The 22711-nt window shown below is 41.0% G+C and overlaps 1 protein-coding gene across 2 annotated transcripts in view; it reads left to right on the forward strand.

The window, feature by feature from the left end:
- Positions 1–22711, forward strand: part of CTNNA3 (catenin alpha 3) — an 869421-nt gene that overhangs the window by 150840 nt on the left and 695870 nt on the right. For both annotated transcript variants that reach the window (XM_087702521.1, XM_087702520.1), the window contains one exon: positions 12249–12512. In XM_087702521.1, coding sequence (XP_087558647.1) covers positions 12249–12512 — 264 coding nt within the window. The remainder of the gene's footprint in view (positions 1–12248; positions 12513–22711) is intronic.

Below are 22711 nucleotides of genomic sequence, written 5' to 3' on the forward strand. Positions count from 1 at the left end.
AATAACAGGACTAAATGAACCAACATTAATCTTTTCTGTACAGCCGCCCTTTTTTTAAAAAAATGCTTTTATTCCTACAGACAAATTTATTTATTCCTAACATAGGAAACGAACAAGACTTGAAAAAGCAAGGTATGCTTTGCTTCTCTGGATTTTATTTCCAGAGATACCATCATCAACTCCCATATCAATCCATAGGTCTTAATAATAACACTAATCACAACAATGCTTTCCACCATGTTTATTCTATGAATTATTCACTTTGCAATGACGAACTTCCCATGCACAAAACAAAAAATGCTCATCAAGTAACAAAAACCCTCACCAAACCCATTTTGTGCTGAGCTCTCAGATCCATGTTCTTACGTACAATCAGACACTCTATCCATAAATAGCAACAACACTTACTATATCAAAAGCCATTAAACTATACAGACTAAACATTACCCTAGAGGGCCTTCTATTATGAACATATCTGCTATTTATACCAAGCCACCAAGCACCTCCAACCCCAACACTAAACTTTTTCTTCAATCAACTTGCCTTCTTCAACATGCTCCACTGCACAATCCCAGTGAACACTACAGCTCAGCCAAAAAATCACCACAAAATCGCTATAGTAACTTCTTTTCAAGCTCCAGGGACAAGGGTGGGGTAAAGTTCTGTATCAAGGAAAAGAAATAGAAATAAACTGTGGATGTTGCAGAAGAATCAAGCCAGGGATGGGCTGCTAGGAGTTCGTAGGAGTTTGGGAGAATCTCTAGCTAAGATTCTGTGCAGTTCGGAAAACCCTACAAACCCCACTCCTGGCTGGCCCTGCCCACCTCTCCCCTCACAGGAGTACCCACATGGCCCGTTTTGGATGCAGGTAAGTACAGGGTGCGCATGGAGGCTCAGGGAGGGTGAAAAATAGGCCTACTGGAAGTTCAGAAAGGCTGGAAATGGGCCTGTTTCTGGCCTCCAGAAGGCCTCCAGAGCTTGGGAAGGCTGTTTTTGCCCTCCTGGAGGCTCAAGAAAAACCTCCGCAGCCCGGGGAGGGAAAAACTCCCCCCCCCTCCTCTGTGGTGCAGGAGGTTGTCTAGGCCAGTGTTTTTCAACCTTTTTTGTGCAAAGGCACACTTTTTTCATGAAAAAAATCACGAGGCACACCACCATTAGAAAATGTTAAAAAATTTAACTCTGTGCCTATATTGACTATATATAAAGTGTTTTTCCCACGGCACACCTTACACTATGTCACGGCACACTAGTGTGCTATGGCACAGTGGTTGAAAAACACTGGTCTAGGCCATGCCCACCATGATCACACCCACCCAGCAACGAGGCAGAGAACCCCTTGCTAACATTTTTGAAGACTACTTCTGCCTGTAATTATTGTCCAGATTCTGAGACTCTTTAATTATCATTACTGCAAGAGCAGAACGAGTCATATTCTCAGTACTTGGAGGTGCTTATTTGTGTGCGCGCGTGCATAAAGAGATAAGTATTTATGACAGAGGTCTTTGTGCATAAACAGAGTGAGGACTACTGAAAGGGAGGATCAATGTACAACTGGAATTCTGAACAGGAGTAAGAATGAAGCTTTGCAGTGAATTGATTTACAATATGAGAGAAGTACGAATGCAGTAACAGTCAGTACACTTTGTGCTTCATTTACAGCACCGGGTGGGAAAAAAGACTGAAGCAGATAAAGCAGATTAAAGAAAGAAAGAAAGAAAGAAAGAAAGAAAGAAAGAAAGAAAGAAAGAAAGAAAGAAAGAAAAACTTTCTTTTATGTTGGGCAGACTGTTAAAACTAAGGGTCAATGTTGCTTTTAGCATTTTTCCTTAAAAAAACAAAAAACAGTGGTGTTTAATGCGCTATATTTTCCTATGCTCGACTGGTATTGCTACTAGTGAAAATTTTGAGGTGGAGATACCACCTTTGGCTGGCTCCGCCCCATCTACTACTTCCAGAGTCCCAGCTGATTGCTGGGTCTTCTTCTGTTGCCCTGCATGGGAGAAGGAGTTGGAAAGCAGATTAGTGAGGTGGGGAGGGAATGGGATTTTACAGTATCCTTGCCCTAGAGTGAGGTGGAAATGTAGATTTTACTGTATCCTTGCTCTGGAATGGGGTGGAAATGTAGATTTTACAGTATCCTTCCCCTGGAGTGGGATGGAAAGGAAAGGGAGATTTTGCTGTATCCTTCCCCTGGAGTGGGATGGGAAGGGAATGGAGATTTTACACTATCCTTCCCCTGGGAGTGGGGAGGAAATGGGGATTTTGAAGTATCCTTCCCCTGCCACGCCCACCAAGCCACACCAACCCCACAGAACCATAATAAATTTTTTTGAATACCACCACTGATCAGAGCCTTCTTGGCCCAAAAGCATGGTAATGCAATCAGTTTAGTTGTCCTTTGGTTCATATTTTCAAGGTGTCCCATATCTATTTTTGAAAAAAAAAATCATTGACCAGACTTATGTATTATTTCAAGTACGGTTGCATCTTAGATAGTTACACATGTTTTACAAATGACAAATTTATTTTCCTTTCTTTCTAATGACTTTTAATGTCGATTGCCTTTTTTTCTTTTTTGAAATAGACAGATACTTTATTATTGATTCTGTGCAGTTATTGACAGCAAGGTCCTTTTCTTCATTAGTCATCACCTAATTGGCCCTGGGAAGTTCAATATTTTGTTTTATGAAAGTTGAATCCTTTTACTCTTGTTTGTGTTGAATCTTTTTTTAAAATTTGTGTCATGCAGTTCTTTGAATCACGTTCAAATAAGTTTTCTTAGAATTTTCCCTCTGTTCTTTATTTCCTAAAATAAGCAGAAGAATTGAACACTATCAGCAAGACCTCTCTGTACATCCTAAAATCCAAATCATTTATAAATCTAAGAAGCCTGTTCCAAGATAGCTCTATCAAGATCTTTGCTGGTTAAATTCTTCTCGCTCAAGAACTGGCCCTTTCTTTCTTTCTTTCTTTCTTTCTTTCTTTCTTTCTTTCTTTCTTTCTTTCTTTCTTTCTTTCTTTCTTTCTTTCTTTCTTCCTTCCTTCCTTCCTTCCTTCCTTCCTTCCTTTCCTTTCTTTCCTTTCTTTCTATATTTTTACTCCATAATTGATGCATAAAGCTTCAACTAATACCAACAAAGGGAACTTACTCCCACCCAAGGAATATTTTTGTTGTAAATTGCAAATCTGTTTGCTTGCCTTCCATTGCCTTCCCCTCTTTTCCTGTTTTGTCAGTTGCTCTGATATTATTGCTGGTTTTGCATTTCTTATTGTTTATAATCATACAAATCCTTCAAAAGAAATGCTTCAGAGAGTCCAAGGTAACACAGAGGCAGCATTATTTTGTTAAAGCAGGCTCATTTTTTCCCCAGATTGATGGGGTTGCCTCATAAGCTGCTCCTGGGTGTGTGCTTGTGTGCAAAGCCTTGTAATTTTTATATTTTCTACATATTTTAAATGCAAATAGTTCTTGATGATCTTTTTATAAATGGTGGTATGAGATTGCATAGATAATAGTAACAATGCATAACAATGACAAATGAAACAATAAATTCACACCTGTGTGTATGAACCATTCCTCTATTGAATTTCTGCATCCAAAATGGTTAGTAGAAAAAAAGGGCAGGCAGGGCAAATAATACAAACAATCAGCAGAGCAGAAAATGCTGTAAATGGAGGCATTATTGTTTTAAGTGTCTGGTACAACAGTTGTATATCTGTTGTTATTTGGGATTGTTAAACATTGAGACATTGCCCTGCCAACAAAAGTATGCATAGTCAAGGCTTCCCAATTGCAATGTATTTTATTTTCTTGGGGTTCCAAGATCACCACAGATGGGATACTGCAGTCAAGAAATTAAAAGGTGCTTGCTCTTGGGGAGGAAAACTATGACAATTTAAAGAGCATACTAAAAAAACAGCATACTAGAGAGCATACTAAAAAACAGAGACATCACCCTGCCAACAAAAGTGCATTTCGTCAAGGCTATGGTTTTCCCAGTTGCAATGTATGGCTGTGAAAGTTGGACAGAACTGAGGAAGGCTGAGCGCCAAAGAATTGAGGTCTTTGAACTATGGTGCTGGAGAAGACTCCTGCAAGTCCCTTGGACTGGAAGGCGATCAAACCGATCAGTCCTAGAGGAGATCAACCCTGACTGCTCTTTAGAAGGCCAGATCCTGAAGAGGAAACTCAAATACTTTGGCCACCTAATGAGAAGGAAGGACTCACTGGAGAAGAGCCTCATGCTGGGAAAGATTGAGGGCAAAAGAAGAAGGGGACAACAGAAAATGAGGTGGCTGGATGGAGTCACCGAAGCAGTCGGCATGAGCTTAAATGGACTCCAGAGGATGGTAGAGGACAAGAAGGCCTGGAGGAACGTTGTCCATGGGTCGGATACGACTTTGCAACAACAACAAAACATTGAGTACCTTAATATAGTCCTGACTTTTGAGGGGCAAATGCCATGGGTTTTGTAATTTGTTAAGTAACATAGTTACTTTGTATTTTAATTTTATTTATTTTCTCTCTTTTAAAATGATGTTCAGATATATTAGCTTTTAACATTCCTAATCTAATAAACTGGAGATAAGAAAACCTTTGTTAGTATAAATTGGAGTCTGGTTCATCTCTTTTGTGAACTCCAAACACCCCTGTTCCTTACAATTCCACCACTTTCTCATGTCACACCTCATTTTAACTAACATGTTTGATATTATGGGATGCAAATATGTAGTATGTTTGACTACATGTAACTGATTTCCTATGTAGAGGAGCGGTTACTTTTATTATGTCCAATCAACTTTCCTCTTGCATTTTCTTTGTTATGTTAACTATAAAAAAAGAGTGAAACGTGGCGCTCAGGGCTCTCTCTCCTTTTTCGTAGAGAGATCCCACTTTATCAGGGTACCCTAATAAACTGTTCTTAAATGATCTTCTGACTCAGCTGCATATTGGGAAGGTAAACTGAGACAGAACCTATGGCCAGATTTGCTTTCACCCTGAAGTCATACATAGGGAATACGTTGCAAGAAAACTTCCATGACCTGTTAGCAGTGGTGGGTTCCTACCGGTTCGGACCGGTTTGGCCGAACCGATAGTGGTTTGGCAGCCTGGGTTGCTGGAACCGGCAGCAACCCAGGCCTCCCATGCCCCCGAACTGGTTCTCTGGGTGGCGCCGTAGGCACTGCCATCTTGTTTTTTGCTTCTGTGCATGCGCAGAACAATTTTTATTGTACTGTGCATGAGCGCACAGTGCGCATCAAGCACGTTTGCACGGCATGCCCACAAGCGAACCAGCTGTAGTGACTGCTGGAACCCACCCCTGCCTGTTAGGTCCTTGTTTTAAGGCTTGTGAATTTACAAAGCTTTCTTATTTTAATAGGGCACAATCCTGCCAATAGTAATTCATTTGATGCATTCTTTAATTGTACCTTAAAACTGGTGTTTATGTTCTTTGAATTTTAATTAAATCTTCTGAGATTTAACAAAGAAGCTGCATTTTTGAAATGCACATCTGAAATCGGAATGTTTTATATCTGAAAGCCTTCGCAAAGATGGTTTCTAATTTTCTATAGCAGGGCCCCTTCTTAGCTGAAAAAGAACCCATTTGTTGCTTTTCTTGACAAATGCTGATGTTGTAAATTATACAGCTGTTCTTAGTAAGGATTTTGCAGTAGCAAGAGCAATTTATAGGTAGAGTGTGCAGCTGCTGAAAGTCGTTTCTTCTTGGTTTCTGTATTAAATCCATCACGTACAAATGTATTCAGTAATGTACAGGCCTCATTTTTTAAAAAAAATTTCATGGTCTCAAAGCATATCTATACTATAATTTAGTAAGGACATATTTAAAGGGGCTCTTTTGTGTTTTCTACATTGCTATGATTTTTTTTTTAAAGTCCTATTTCTCTTGTTGCAGTACAGGTAGTTCTTGCTTAATTACCATTTGTTCAGCGATGGTCCAAAGTAACAATGGCCCTTAAAAAAATGACCCACACTTATGACCACTACAGTTTCCCCACCGTGACGTGATCATGATTCTGGTGCTTGCCAGCTATCCCACTCTTACAATAGTTGCAGCATTCTGCAGTCACATGCAGAACATGATCGTCATTTGCAACCTTCATAATTTGGATACTACAAAGCCTCCTCCCAGAAGGTAACAAGGAAAACAGGTTGTGAAGATGATGTGTAGCATCCCAGACAATCCTGCGGAGCCTGCTCAAGCATCACTTCTGTGCTATGTCCTGGATAGAAGGAAGTGAACTACCAATGATCTTTTCTGCCATCCTCACCACTCTCTGCACTGTCTTCCTGTCTGAAGCAGTAATGCTTCCAAACCAGACAATAATGCAATATGACAGGATGCTCTTGATCGTCCCTCTTTGGAAAGTGGTAAGGACTGGGGAAAGAAGATGAACTTTTCTCATGTGACGCAGAAAATGTAGATGCTGCTGAGGCCGCTTCATCAATGTCTCACTGTTGAGTGACCAAGCTAGCCAATATGTACCTCTGTAGCAATTTCAGAGTTTTATTTCTGATATCAAGATTGAACTGTCTTGGTCTATTCTCTCTCCTTAAAAAGTCATTGGGTTGAATATCCTCCACAAGGACAAGCAACAGAACCATCTGCCTTAGAAGTCTCTGGGTCATCAGAAATAAATTTCCATCAACCTAGCTACAATACTGGATTTTTTTTTGGGGGGGGGGTTGTTTTGTTTTCCTCCTCTCACTTCTTATCTCATGACTTTTACATTTGTTAACCAGAGAGCAGGTATGATCTTGTTTTATGATTTTGTAAGACGTTCTGTAAATCTTTCAAGCTGAAAGCTGGCACATAAGTGTCTTACATCAGTAAGTAAATAAATCAGGAGTTTGGTCCTTAAGACTTGCAAGCTTTTAAAATATTAATTCTGGCATTCTCATCCTGGGACTGAAGGTAGATAGGTAGTTTATTATAGAAGAGAAAGATATTCTGAGGATTGATCACACTCTGGCATCTCTATTTGGTACTGTTGTAGACTCCAAAAATTCTTCAAAGCTGATCTATGTTAAGAATATTAACTTCATTGGGAACACTGTACCCAATATCAATATAAGGCAAATACCACTGACTCAAAAATTAAACAGTGAAGGCTCTCCCTTAAGGAAAGGCACCTGCAGGTTATATGCTTAATCCTGGAACAGATCTCTTCATTGACTCTAGCTTTCATTTTGTCATGATTTTATTTTGCTAGCTCATGCAATCTTTTTATAACTTCAGGACTTCTGCAATCTTGTTGTTGTGATGACACAATGGTGCTGGGTCTCATAACTGGAGGGGATGAATCAGCATACAGGGAAGAAGTCCAGAAGCTATCCGTATGGTGCTCAAAAAACAACTTACATCTAAATACTAGGAGATGGTGCTAGATTTCTGGAAGCACAGAGAGGAACCTGCCCCACTGTATATCGAAGGGGGCTGTGTGGAGAGAGTTTCCTCTTTTAAATTCTTGGGAGTGCTTATTGGTCAAGTTCTTACCTGGAAAAACAACATGTCCCTAGTGATTGGCAAGGCCCAACAGAGACTTCATTTCTTTAGAATCCTGCGAAAAAATCAGGTGGAACAATGGCTGCCGACCTCTTTCTATCGGTCCACCATAGAAAGAGTCCCCACATATTGCATTATAGTATGGTGCACTGGTTTAACAGCTGTGGACAGGAAGGGATCACAGAGAGTGATCATTTCAGCACAAGAAACCATTAGGTGCCCTCTAACTCCATTGGATGACATCACCAGGTCTCGCTGCTTTAGCAGAATAAGGAAGATTCTCAGAGATGATTCACACCCTGGTCAGTGTCTCTTCGCACTCTACCATCAGGCAGAAGACATCAAAGCATAGCCAGCTGAACAAATAGGTTTAAAAATAGTTTCTGTCCTTGGGCTATTGGACTCTTAAACACAACCACAATCACTCCATGCACACGCAGAAACGTATGACTAGTTTTTCTTTGTCTTTCTTTTTCCTAATTGCATAGGGATTATTCTTTATACTATTTATGTTGTTTGTATTTGCACCAGAGTGATATTCAGCAGGTTCTGACTGGTAGCGGAAATTTTGAGTAGTTCAGAGAACCAGTAAATATAATCTCTGACTGGCCCGCCCCCATCTATTCTTTGCCTCCCGAGTCCCAGCTGATCAGGAGGAAATGTGGATTTTGCAGTAATCCTCCCCTGGAGTGGGGAGGGAATGGAGATTTTACAGTATTCTTCCCCTGCCACGCTCACCAAGCCACGGCCACAGAACCAGTAGTAAAAAAATTTGAATCACACCACTGGATTATTTAGTGAGGCTAAAACCAATTTTGTTGTGTACATGATGTACAATGGCAATAAAGGCTATACTATATACTATGACTATGGAGTGAATGGAGTGGAAATGAGACAGAGACATGTCAGTAGCAACCTGATGATGCTCTGTAAAGATTTTTTTTTCTCCCAACCTGTTTTAGAAACATGATCAATCCTATGGAATGTTATAAGTCAAATTACTAGTAATTTCTGAAAGATGCAGAAAGTATGTACTGGATTTGCATGCAGTCCTAAAACATTAAATTTGTGGCCTTCAGAGTCACTCAAAATAGATGGGGCTGAATGTATAGGTCATTTTTCTCCCCATTTTGGTGAAGAATTTATGGGACAAAAGATTTCAAGCTTTGCTAATGCATAAATCCTCTTTGAAACTCCTTTGCCAAATGCCCTCCACATTTCTTAGTAGGGCTCAGTCCATGCAACCTTGAGACTACTTTTCACGATTTGATGTGGTATCAACTATTGGAGCTGCTCTCTATCCTACTATTACCTCCAACTATCTTTTTCCTTATCTTATTTTCGGTATGGAAGACTTTTCCAGTCATATTGTCAACTCTGAAGCAAACCTGGCTGAGACCATCTTTGCGGCTTGCCACAAGGCAGAGGAGGGGAAGGGGAAATAGATAGCTCAGCTTTGCTGCCAAAACAAAGTTTTCCTGTGGGAACCAAGGTCATTCCAATAGGTGGCTGAGAGAGGAGGAGTGGAGTAACTTAGCAACCTACCAGCACCTCTATTGGACATTGTGACTGATGACATGCGGGGGAAGGAAGAACTTCCACTTTTTAATTAGGTGAAAACCACGTGAACTTTCAGAGTTGTTTTTCACCGGTTGTGCCAATATGATATATCCAATAAACCTGTTCTTTGAGGATTCTACCTTCCTCACAGTTCTGTTTTCAATGGGCATATTACTTGGAACTCTGACACATATGTTGAAGGTATAGTAAATGTTCTTGGATTAGATGTGGATAAAACAGGAAAGGATCCTAGCAGTGAGCTAGGATGGAGGAAAAATGATTCCTAATGGGGAATAAAATAAAGAAAGAACAATTAGGATATATGCATTCATAGATAGGTATTTGGGGAAAGAAAATTATGAGTTTCCCAGAGGAAAACCAGCACTCGAAACCTGACGGAGGTGCTAATTGCCTTAGTTTGTATTTATATACTGCCTAAAACAAATTGCATTGAAGTGTGAGTTAAGCAGTTTTATGAAAGGGGGAAAAAAGGAGAAGGGGAGGAAGGGGAGGGGGGAAGAGAGTAACAAATCTTTAGGCGTGTGCAAGTATCATTAAATTTAATAGTATTTTTAGACAGTAATTAAATTGCAGAGATTTCATAGCTGAAGATAGAAAGGTACATTTAAGAATCTAGATAGTAATTTTGAAAATGATATTTTTACAGGGGAAAGAAAATTCTTTTCTTAATTTTGGTTATATTGCATAGTGACTAAAATATATGGAGGTACGAAGCAGAAATAAGTTGAGGGAATTCATTTATGCATGTGTGATTAGGAAAAATTAGATGCTGCATTTTTACAGCTTTTTATCTATGAAGCAGATGCCAGCATGCTGTAGTTAATACAATATACCCCAGGATATGTTATGGAACCATAAATACTTGCCTTGAGATCTTTGTTTCTCTGGAAATCTTTTCAAAATTATATTGAGTTGTGTTTCTGCTCTAACAAGATGTGTTCTGTAGATAACCAACATTTCCCCCCTTGCTTCTTTGCTCTAACCCTCATACCAATTTGACACCTGGATACCATGATGCTACTGTTTTACCTCATGTTGTAACAATCACCTCAGTCGTGCACTTGTTAAGGGGATTAGACAAGTGCTTCTCTCTGCAATACAGAGTAAAAATATTGACTTACTTTAAGGCACTGAGTTGCACAACCACAGAATCTGGTTTATGAACAAGCAGGAGGGCAATTTAGAGGTTTTATGTATCTTAATGTGAATTGGCTGGTTAGCAGAGCAATATGTCAAACGATTTGGGAGAAATTCTCTTCCTTCTCCTCCTGGCAATCCAGTATCGTAGTTCTCCTGAGTTCTATTTATTGGCTTTAGGGATTCCGGTTTCTGCATTTCTTGAAAACAGTTTCTGGTACCCCACTGGGTAATTTAGTGCCTTCACTAAGTCATATTATTAGTGACTTTGAAACTGTAACTGTTTATTGTAGATTGCTCTTTCTATATTGTGCATCAGCTATTGAGGAGGGAGATTTAATTTATTTCTGGGGGGGGAGGAGGAGGTTCCTCATCACTGATGCTTTAAATGTTTATCCAGAATTAAATTGCATTTCTATGAGAAAATTCAGAACTGAGAGGAAAAAATCCAAATGCATTATCCACATCTCATCTGGCAAGGGGAAAATTATACAAGTATTTGTGTGTAAATATCTATATATGTGTGGAAAGTTTGTTTTTTTAATCTTTTTTAATCTTCAGCTCCTGGATTGTTAAAGAGTTCAGTGGGTAAGGAAACTATAAATTTCTATGTGATTTAAGGATGACGATTCATTCCTATGAAAAGAAGAGGATTATCACACATTTTAAATAGCTAAACGTAAAGGTTCCCCTCGCACATATGTGCTAGTCATTCCCGACTCTAGGGGCTAGTGCTCATCTCCGTTTCATAGCTGAAGAGTCAGGGCTGTCCAAAGACGTCTCCGTGGTCATATGGCCAGCATGACTAAATGCCGCATGCGCACAGAACGCTCTTACCTTCCCACCAAAGGTGGTTCTATTTTTCTACTTGCATTTTTACATGCTTTCGAACTGCTAGGCTGGCAGAAGCTGGGACAAGTAATGGGAGCTCACTCCGTTACCTGTCGCTAGGGATTTGAACTGCCGAACTGCTGACCTTTCTGATTGACAAGCTCAGCGTCTTAGCCACTTAGCCACCATGTCCCTATTTTAAATAGCTACTTTCCTATTTTTTCCTATTTGTATCATAATCTGTTTATGAGATTCCAGATGAATCTAGCTAGAGAAAGCCTTGATTTGGCTGATCCAGGGAGGTGTTTACTTGAGGAATGGACACTTCAATGGGCATTTCACAAAACGAAAGACAAAATCTCTTCCTACACCTTTTGCACAAGTTTTTTCCTTTCACCCAAGGCTTGTTACAAGCTAGGAGTACTATGTTCTAGAAAGGAACAAATTAGTTAATGAACACTTCTTAATTAATTTATTAGTGAAAAAAAGGTTGAACAAATTGAAATAATTTGTTACAAATTACTTGTCTGCTTTGAAATGTTTGAAAAAAATGATCACAGCTGTGCATGTTTCAAAAATTATATGGAAAGAGTCTGTTTTAAGCCCTGAGAAACTTGTAAAAGTCAACCTCTGTCAGAGTGGAAGCCATCTTTTACATTGGGCCTTCAGGCCTGCCACATTCAAGGCTGGGGGAAAATGGGAGGGGGGATTATATGGAGTATGGGAGATATATAGTCAAAATAACATCCTTTTCTCAGAGTCAAGGATGTCTTGACCTGCAGCTATGATGAGGTAACTGGGTGGCAACTCCAGTTTTGGATGGTGTCTGATTGGATCATGTGATGGACATATGGGTGTTGGGCATGGACCTGAACTTTCTTTTGGGTGGGGAAAACCTGGAAACTTTCAGATTTGGGTTTTCCCAGATGTGCCAATATAACATCTATAAAAAATGGAACTTTGAGGAAACTCAAACCCAGAGTCTTCTTTCATTGGGGGTGTTACCTGGAACCCTGACAACCTCTTGAAGCAATGATGCTTCCTTATGTGCTTGAGCAGGAGCTTAAAAGAGAGCAGAGTTTTCATGCTTGTTCTAGAATATCTTATCCTGAATATTTTTTGAAAGGTTTATGTGAATAATATTAAAAATAATCATCTTGTCTTTCCTGATAGGACTTAAAATCTAACAGTCACCGAGATGAGATTGCAGCAGCACGGGCTTCTCTGAAGGAGTCTTCACCTCTTCTGCATTCAGTTTGCTCTGCTTGCTTGGAACACTCTGATGTCGCCTCTCTCACGGCCAGCAAGGACTCTGTTTGTCAGGAAATACAAAATGCTCTTGATGTCATCTCCAAGGCCTCTCAAGGAATTGAACATCCAAAAGTCCAACAGGTGCCACAGTCAGCCTCTCTCGGAAGTGCTCTCGATGAACTTGTGGTAGGACAATCACATTATCTTTCAGTAACGTAATTTATTTTAAACACTTGGGTTTATTAATATAGAAATCCTGTTTTGTTGAGTTTTTTTTGTCCTGTAGTATTTTTTTAAACTCTCTTCTCCCCTAGATTATTATTTTTGGTGAATAGCATCCATACCTTCCTCATTTTGGGGGGAAAGTCTGTTTTCTTTGCTCCCTGAAAATTAGGGATGAGCATGGATACTAAAAGGGGTGGGATTCTACCGGTTCGGCCCGGTTCGGGCAAACCTGTAGCTCTGAAGATCAGCTGAAAGCGAACCTGTTTGCTCCGACCTTCAGTTGTGCCCGCCCACCCCCGGATTATATTCACCTATATTTCCTTGGTTTTTAGCCCAGCTGATTGGTGTGGCAGAGTGAAGCGCACACTCAGCAAACCGGTTGTTAAAGCGGTAGGATCCCACCCCTGAGCTCAATGGTTTTTATTGTACATATTGTACAGAGTTACTTTTGGAATTTGGACTTAGCACAGACAGATGCTTTTGTTGGGCCTCATATCAAACTGATAAACAATCGACAAAGTAACAAAATCGCCAAAAAAATTTAAAAAGGGAAAATTGAGCAATACTATTAAGCTCTTCTCAAGCCTGTTTTCTTCAGAAGCTCATTTTTAATTCTATTTTTTATATTTTATCTTATTATGTAACTAATGTGTGTACACAGACATTAAAACCAGCATATTAATAAAAAACAAAAACAAAATCAAAATCAAAAAGGAAAGGAGAGGGAGAAGGAAATTATGTTACAAATTGAAAATCTCCAAAAATGTTACTTATATTGCTAAGAATTCAACTTTTTGCTCTTTTGTCCACAAAGCTAACTCAAATATTGATAGCACATCTTACATTTGTTTATTTTATTAATAAACATCAACAATCCATAGCTGAAAATTTATACAATTTCCAGTCCTGCTCATAACTTATATCCTCCTCTTCACACTTTTGTTTCCTTTCTCTATATCACACATTTATTCATTTATTTAGCGCAAGGCATACATGTTCAGATTTATTTTGTTTTTTATTTTATTTTTAGGCATTTTTCAGCATGGGCACTCAATGTCTATATTAAAAATAGAGAGAGAAACCAGTGGTGCAGATGTGTTAAATTTATATTTTACTGACAAAGAAATAAAGTATAGATCTATTTCAAACTTGCTATCATCAGCCAGCCATACCCTTCCAGGATTTGAACCTGGGCTGTTTGCATATTAGGTAAATGTATTAATTTCTAAGCCACAGGTTCTCCTTGCTGTGTCAGCTGTACCAGGGGAGAGATTAAGGTCTTTTTCTATCAAGGCAACCTGGTCTACCCAAATATGGAAAGAAGCATACTGCTTCCCTTTCATCCCCAATCCAGGAACCTGTGCAGGCAGTCACTTTCATGACAAACTATTTTGTGTTAAATTTATATTTTACTGACAAAGAAATAAAGGGAGACAAGTATAGATCTATTTCAAGCTATTTAGCTCTCATCAGTTAGCCATACCCTTCTGGGATTCGAACCTGGGCTACTTGCATATTAGGTAGATGTATTAACCTCTAAGCGGTAGTGGTACAGATGTTGCTTAGATTTCCATTTTACTATTTGTTGGACTGCATTTCCAAAAATTCCTTATCATAGGATGGGCTTGATGGGTATGATAGAAGCTGCAGGTCTACAGGTTCACCCCTTGTATGATTTGTTTGTATGGATGTATGCGTGTGTATACTAAAGTTTGTGAAAACTCTCATGCTGCTCGTAAGTGGCAATTCGGTTCCAGCAGCATATGCCAGATGGGTTGCTACTTCAGACTGAAGAATAACATTTTTTATATGTACAAATATAAATTATATGTGTCCCTTCTTGGCCCATATTGTTAAATCACTTTTATTCCTAGCCTTTTCTATCTTGTTTCCCCCTATAATGTAAATCATACCTAAAGCAGGCCGAATAGATAAAGCAAAATTGATTAACTATTTAATCCTTTAAAAGTGTTTCATTTTTCGTTATTTATTGAAAAAAATGGCATTAGGTAAGAGCCTGAAGTAACCTTTGCTCTATGTTGTTTGTGGAGTGCAAATAAAGTGCACCATCTAAAAGCTCCCTTAATATCTTTCATGCTACTAAGCTAGAATTTATAGCTGGGCAAAATCAGAAGTAAATCTGAAAACTGCCAAAAATGTAACCCAGCACATTTTAATCATTTCATTGTGTCAGTAGTAAAAATCATAATGTTGCAAGTGTAAATAACAATTTATAAAGTTTTGTTAAGTTATTGTAGTGTGGATTATATCACGTAGGCCCTTCAGCATGCTTTTAAAATTCTTGCAATATATTTTAATCAGCCTCTTCAAATTAATCACAAATCTTTGTTGATGGTTTGGACATTGCATACATTTTTCATTTGTAAAGTTTGAGCAAAAGTTTCAGATTCAGTCTGCAGTTCTATTCAGATTATAGGGGTGCTTGGTTTAGAGCTCAGTTAGGATTCTACTATTCATTTGCTGCAAAATGGAAAAGCTCCTGGTCCAAATGACTCTTCAATGGAATAGTATAATGGTGTTTGCAGGCCTGTTGGCTCCTATACGTTTGCAGGTGTATAATGAATATTTTAATGACAGTAAATTGTCATCATCATTTTATCAGGAACGAGATAGACTAGTGGAAAGGATTGAATTGTTAAAAACATCATTGAAATGTATTCTGAAATTTGCTTTCTAGGGTATGGAGATCACGGCATGTTATTATATTTAAGCATCATGTATATTAATATTTCCTTTAAAGTGAACAAAGTGAAATAGTTTTGATATCAAACCTCTATCTTGAAACTAGTAGAAATATGTCTCTGAGGACGTCTTGCTCTGTGCAGACTAATTAGGGTCCCATATGGTATGTATGATTATATAATCACTGTGGGAAACGTTTTCTAAATGGAAGGTATTGCTGCTAAGCCTGCCTTCCAGCTGCCTAGTCCCATGATGGCAAACCTATGGCACGCCTGCCATAGGTGGCACGTGGAGCAATTTCTGAGGACACGTGAGGCGTTGTCCTGTCAGCTCCAGCGCACATGCACGCTGATTTTCAGCCTTGCTCCCCCCCCCGGGAGGCTTCAGGGTTGCCCGTTGGACCGTTTTTCTCCCTCTGGAGGCTTCAGGCGGCTTCCCTGAAGCCTCTGGAGGGCAAAAACCTGCCCAATGGGCAAACCGGAAGTTCGGAAACGGACTTCTGGTTTGTGTGTTGGGCTGTTTTATGACTTCCGTAGGCTTCAGGGAAGCCTCCTGAAGCCTCCAGAGGGAGAAAAACGGTCCAACGGGCAACCCGAAAGTCTGTTTCCAAACTTCCGGTTTGCGTGTTGGGCCATTTTTCGCCCTCCCCAGGCTTCGGGAAACTTCCCTGAAGCCTGGGTAGGATGAAAAATGGCGAAAAAAAGGCCCACTGGAAGTTCAGAGGCTTCAGTGAGGCCTGCACGTATGCGCGGGGTGTGTGTGCAGGCATGTGGGGGGGGGAGGGCATTGCATTATGGGTTTGGGCATGTGTGTATACTCCCCTCCATTTTGGTATGCCTCAATCTAAAGGTTAGCCATCACTGGCCTAGTCTATATGGTGCTTTTATTTTGCATTTTGTTTCTACTTACATATTATTTGTGGAAATGTAATTATTTCTTTTAAAAGTTTGGTAAAGCTCAGCTACATTAGATATGCCCTCTTCCTGTATCAGCCTACACACATCACAAACTCTAACAGAGACCTTTTTTTCTGTAGCCGATGGAGATGAGAGAAAATACCTTTGCAGTTTCGGTCCATGAAACAGGAAATATTGCAAGGGCGCTTCGATGGCATGATCAGAAAAGTCAAAGCGGTAATTGAATGTCTGCAGATAAAAAAGGCAGAGCTTAAGTTGAGATCCCCCATGGCTACTTTTTTTGGCCATGTCCTATTGGCACTCCTGAAACCTTGACTGTTTTAACTGCTTCATCGAGGCCTATGTCAGAATTCCAAGTAACACCCCCAGTGAAAGAAGGCCTGAAGTTCCTTAAAGTTCCACTTTATTGGAGATGTCATTTGGCACATCTGGAAAAACCCAAATACGAAAGTTTCCAGGTTTTCCCCACCCAAGTGAAAGTCCAAGTCCCTACCCAGCAACTACATGTCCATCACATGGCCCAATCAGGCACCACCCCAACTGGAGATGCTTTCCAGTCACATCCCTCCAAGTGACGGGCAAAATGTCCTTGACTCTTTGAGAAAGGAATGTTATTTTGACAGTCCCGATTTTTTTAAATTTGTCCCGCGTCCTGCAACGTGTTCAAAAACTCCCGATTTTCCAGTGCTCGATCCCAGGCCATGCAGCTCACCCGTCGGAAGATGGTTGTTTTTTTTTTGCCTGCTTCTCTTGGGCGCTGCTCTCCCTGCAGCCATGCCATGCAAGCCGCCGTCAGCAACCTGGTCCGGGTGAGCCGAGGGGAGGCAGGCGGGGATCCGATTGGGAGAGGCTGGTGATGGGGGTGGCTTTTGAAAGGGTTGGGGGGCATTGGGGGAAGGCAGTCTGGGGAAGGCTGCTTTGCAACCGCCAGCAAAATCCCGTCTAAACTTCTTGGTTTGCCCTCCCCAGCCTGGAGCAGACCGTTCTCGGGAAAGCTGGGTTCTTCCTCCCTCCCTCCCTTCTCTTCCCTTCCTCCCTTTCCTCTTCCTCCCTTTCGCCTCCCTCCCCTCTTTCCTTCCCTCCCGTCTTTCCTTCCTTCCTTCCTTCTCCTCCCCTCCCTCCAGCCCAGAGGAGAAGCAGCTGCTTCTGGAACTTCTTGAGAAGTTTCCTTGCCTGCTTTTCTCCTTCTCAAATGCCTTCCAATGACTGGCCAAGCTCTCCTCCACGGAGTCTCTTTCTTCTGCCTGGGAATGGAATTGGGGTGGTGGTGTTATTGATTAAAACTTTTGCCACCCGGTGCTGCGGCTGAGGTGAAGCCGCCGGCACCCCCGCTGGCACCCCTGCCGGCACCCCCGCCCGTGGCAGCGGCACCTCCCCCTCCGCTCGGAGCACCTGAGCTGGGCACCGCATTACCCCTGCGCCCTCCTCCTCTGGTGTGCTTTTGAGGAGCCATGAGGCCGTGGGAGCCAGTAGGAAGGCGGTGGAGTGGGCGGGAGCAGGAAACAAAAGGCCCCATGGCTTCTCAAAAGCACAGTGGAGGAGGAGGAGGAGGCGGCAGGGGTAACGCGGTGCCCAGCTCAGGTGCTCTGAGCGGAGGGGGAGGCGGCGGCACCGCTGCCATGGGCGGGGGCACCAGCGGGAGCTTTGGTGGCTTCACCTCAGCCACAGCGCCGGGCGGCAAAATTTTTAATCAAGAACACACCGCCCCCCCCAATCAATGGTGTCCCGCTTAACCAATTTTAAAATCTGGTCACTTTACCCATACTCTATATAATCCCCCCTCCCATTTTCCCACAGCCTTGAATGTGGCAGGCTGGGAGGCCCAATACAAAAAATGATTTCCAGGCCTGACAGCCTACCTATTTAGCCTTTTACTATTACTGGCTTTCTTACTATCCAGTTTGGCTTCTGTAATATTTCCTCCTTTCATTTAAGCAAATAAAAAAAAATAACCCCATGAGTATGTAGGCAGTGGTGGTCGGGAGGGATCTGCAGGGAGCAAAACAGTATTTCTCTTCCATTTAGAATTTCAGATTAAAATAGTTGGAATGGGCTTTGAAAATCTGTCCCCATAATATTGTTGGGATATTGGTTCACCAAAATTTAATTGACACTTCTTTATCCTGAATTGAAGATTAGACTGTAGTTGCATTTATTTACCTTCTTGTATAAACCTGGAAAATTAGTTTAATTTTTGTTTTACCTAAACATTCAGTTTAAATGTTCTAAGCCTCTTAGGAGACATTAATTCTGTTGGAGTGAGAAGCACGAATTACTTAGGCAGGGACATTAGAAAATCTGTTTAATCAGATCTGTCTGCGGGAAATGCTCACTCATTGGTATTGATTTCCTTGCGGCGTCTTGGAGCTGATCAGTGCAGAGGTGCCCAACACAACGTAGATTCCTATTGATAAGCTAAGATGGATCTTTATTTTCTATCTCCCTCAAGATGTTAATTCATTTAGGAAAGGAAGAATGAAGTTTTCACATAAATTACTATTAAGTTCCCTGTCTGAATTAAATATTTAATTGAAAGAATTTACACAATATAGCAGCATTTGGTGCTATTGGGTATTTTTAAAAAAGTGTGGAAATCTTCCCAGGATTTTGCCATGTTTAATACCTTTTACATGTGATGAACTACACCACCCATGATTCCCAGTTGGCATTGTTTTGCTCATTGGAGATTCTGAGAGTTGTATTTCAACACATCTGAAGGATAGGATGTTAGGAGACATTTCACTTGATCCTCTGACCCCACTGGAGCTATCCCTTTGGAAAGTGAATGCTTTGAACCTTGACATATAATACAATTCTCACTATGTAGTGAGCATCTATGGGCTGAGTTCAATGGTGGGATTCAAAAATTTTTACTACTTGTTCTGTGGGTGGGCCATGACTTGGTGGGAGTGGCAGGGGAAGGATGCTGCAAAATCCCCATTCCCTCCCCACTCCTCGGGGAAGGATACTGTAAAATTTCCATTTCCATCCCACTCCAGGGCAAGGATACTGTTAAATCTCCATTCCCTCCCCACCCCACTAACCTGCTTTCCAGCTCCGTTCTCCTGTGCAGGGGAACAGAAGAAGACCCAGCCGATCAACTGGGACACTGATCAGCTGGGATTCGGGAGACAGCAAATAGATGGGGGCGGAGCCAGCCAGAGGTGGTTTTTGCCGATTCTCCGAACTACTCAAAATTTGCGCTACAGGTTCACCAGAGCCAGTCAGAACTGGCTAAATACCACCTCTAGCTGAGTTTCTAATTCAGTGTTAGTGTTATAAAAGAAATAGCTCAAGATTGCCACTTCAAAATATAACACTTGGAGGGTGCCCACCAATTCATAAATCACTATGTGGAATTCTGGCTCTCTTCAGATTTTCTATCAGTAAAGAAGATCAGAGACGGGATGTCTTTAGAATTCCTATAGAAATCTACCTGGTGCCTATTTCTCTAACAGCTTTTGGCTATTTACAAAGATGCGGTAAAAATAGACATGAAAATAGTATTTAAAACATGATGGGAAAAAGCATGAACAAAGCAACAGCATTTAAAGGCCTAGGTAAACAATGCCTGTGTGTGTGAGCCTCTAGCAAAGAGTGAGCAGATTTTAATTCCAGTGGCACTTTATTCCATATTAAGTGTCTGCTATGGAGAAGTAGAATTGATTGTCCTTGTCAAACATACAGGTGTCCCATTAAGGCTCTGAGAGATGGTGTGTAGATGTTGGATGCAGTCTCAGCCAGGTGGTTGGCTTCCAGCAGAAAAAAATGAATGGTCAGCAATAGCATGAGTAGTGTGCATAACACAAGTACATGGCTGGAAAAGAACAGAGTTGTGTTTCGGTTTTTAAAATATATATATATTTATTTTAATAATAAAAATAGTAAAAAGCAATATACAGATAATATAATAAAAATAATTCAAATGAAAACAGTCTACATTGCATAGTAACAGCTGAATAACAAATCAAGAAAACTTCTAAGCATGAATAAAACATAAGACATAATGTGAAAACTTTCTAGTTAGGTATTTTTCTTTCCCTTTTGTTTATTTCTCCAATTGCCAGCCACAACTTAGATATGTACTGTGTGCTTTATCTTAAACACTAAATATTATTGCTAGTATCTCTTTGAATCCTTTCATGTATTATTTTTCATTAGCCCATAACTTTGTCCCTCAAAACCACTTTCCAAATGTCTCTACATTTACCCTGCTGTGTAATGTATAATACGTATGAGAGCCATTCTTGCTTAAATTTGATTGAATGTGTGTTATGGATATATATTGTACTGTCAATTTTGCCATTGAGGCATCTTTTCCAATTTTGGTCTCCCAATCTGATAGTCAGCAAAGTTCTTTGTCCCTGTGGCTGTTAATATTAGTAAATTGTAGTGTTTTTTGTTTACATTTTCTGGAATTATACCTAATGAGAATATTTGGAATTTCAGTACAAATTTTATTTTTAGGATTTTCTGAATATTTTGATGTAGTCCATTCCAATATTTAAAGGGGGGGATTGAATAAACATTGTGTGTGTGTGTGTGTGTGTGTGTGTGTGTGTGTTATTTTTGTAGCGATTCTGCTGCTTCCTTTATGACTGGCTGCAGGTGACATGAGGGGTGGTGGAGAGACCCAGCCTTGATTCCTCTTGGATGAGTTGCCTCTTTAACATAGCAATAGCAATAGCAGTAGACTTATATACCGCTTCATAGGCCTTTCAGGCCTAAGCGGTTTACAGGGAGTCAGCATATTGCCCCCAACAATCTGGGTCCTCATTTTACCCACCTCGGAAGGATGGAAGGCTGAGTCAACCCTGAGCCGGTGAGATTTGAACCGCTGACCTGCTGATCTAGCAGTAGCCTGCAGTGCTGCATTTAACCACTGCGCCACCTTGGCTCTTATAACATCCAGGTATAATTTGTTTGGTGAGATCATTTGGTGGCATGGGGAAACTATCTTCAGCATACATGTTCAACCCTGGCTGGGCAGGTGATGCCATCCAAATGCTGAACGAGGGCCAGGAAGCTGTGAGAGTCTGGATAGAGAGGAACCACCTCCAATTTAACTCTAGCAAGACAGAATGGCTTTGGGTTTTCCATACCATCCTGAAATTACAACTGAACCAGACGGCAGTGGCATGCACACACATTCATGCACTCCTTTGTTTGCTTAGACTGTGTTATACTGATGAATGAGCTGCAGTGACTTCCGTTTTTTTTTCCTCCTGGAGGCAGTTTAAGGTGCTGTTTATCATTAAAGCCCTGCATGGCACAGGGCCAAGTTACTGCATCTGCAGAACTGCCCCTCCCTGGGATTCTTTGTCGGCTCCACCAAGTCAGATAGGCGAGCACATTCTAGGCCAGGGTTTTCAAACTCAAGGCCCCGGTGGAGGGGTGGATCTGACCTAGGGGGTGCTTAGATCTGGCCCACAGGGCTTCCCTGGAAACAGTGAAGGACTGGCCCGTGGTGCCTCTGCCAGTGAAAACGGAGCTTGGGAGGGCCACACATGGCCTGCCTGGACTCTTGTTTTCACTGGCAGATGGCTGCAGGAGGCAGTTGCAGCCGAAAATGAAGCTCGGGAGCATGTTTTAGCTGGCAGAACATTTGGGTCACCACAGGCACCCCCAATATGAATGATGGCAGACCCATTCTGCCCCCCCCCCCCCAGTCAAACACAACCCTGATGTGGCCCTCAATGAAATTGAGTTTGACACTCTTGTTCTAGGCCGTTATCTTACATGTCATCTAGCAGGACCCAGGAAATATGTCTTTTAAATAGTGGCCTCTGCCCTTCTCCCAGTGATTCAGAAACACCCCCCCCCACCAATTTCTAACTTTCCAGAAGACCTTAAAATAACTTATTATTATGGACAGTTGTTTTAGAGCAGTGGAGTTGGCTTTTTTGGATACTCTTTTCTACTCTTTTATGTTTTATCATTGTTGGCATACGCCACTCAGAACTATGGCACATAAGATGGGCAGTCATTTAAGTCCCTTAAATGATTTTAAAAAAAAGATGACAGTTCAGAATACTACTGGTAACGAGTGAAGCTATTTTAAAATTAAAATAATGGGAAGCCTATGGAGAAGTCCATGGGCCATCTTCATGAGTTGTTCCATGAAGGACATGTTGCATTAATTCAGACTTGATAAAAGGCTCTCCTAGTGGCAGCTGTTCCAGGGGATTCCTGGATTCTAACTCTTTCGTTAGTGGAGGGCAATTCTCATCCAGATCTGATATATTTGCTAAATCCGGATGAGGAGACCCCAGAATCAATACAGTAATAACACCATTGTATCCGAGTTCAGCTTCCGTTTATTCTTCCAAATCCTGGAAAAATAGTCTTTTTCATCTAAGAGTTTCTAGAGCTGCAGTGCCAGTGTCTCTATCCAGCTTGCTTAATATGGAGTACTGGACATCTGCCAATAGTTGTTAAAATCAATCAGCTGCAAAAATAGCTTCTCAAGCAAGTTCCTCACCACTGTTCTTTTTAAGGTGGCAAAGAAATAGAGAGATTGTAAACATCGGAGGGATTGCA

This window comes from Thamnophis sirtalis, unplaced genomic scaffold (genome assembly GCF_051295495.1).
Source record: "Thamnophis sirtalis isolate CommonGarterSnake01/CBP01778 unplaced genomic scaffold, rThaSir2_p1.2 scaffold_15, whole genome shotgun sequence".
Lineage (NCBI taxonomy): Eukaryota > Metazoa > Chordata > Lepidosauria > Squamata > Natricidae > Thamnophis > Thamnophis sirtalis.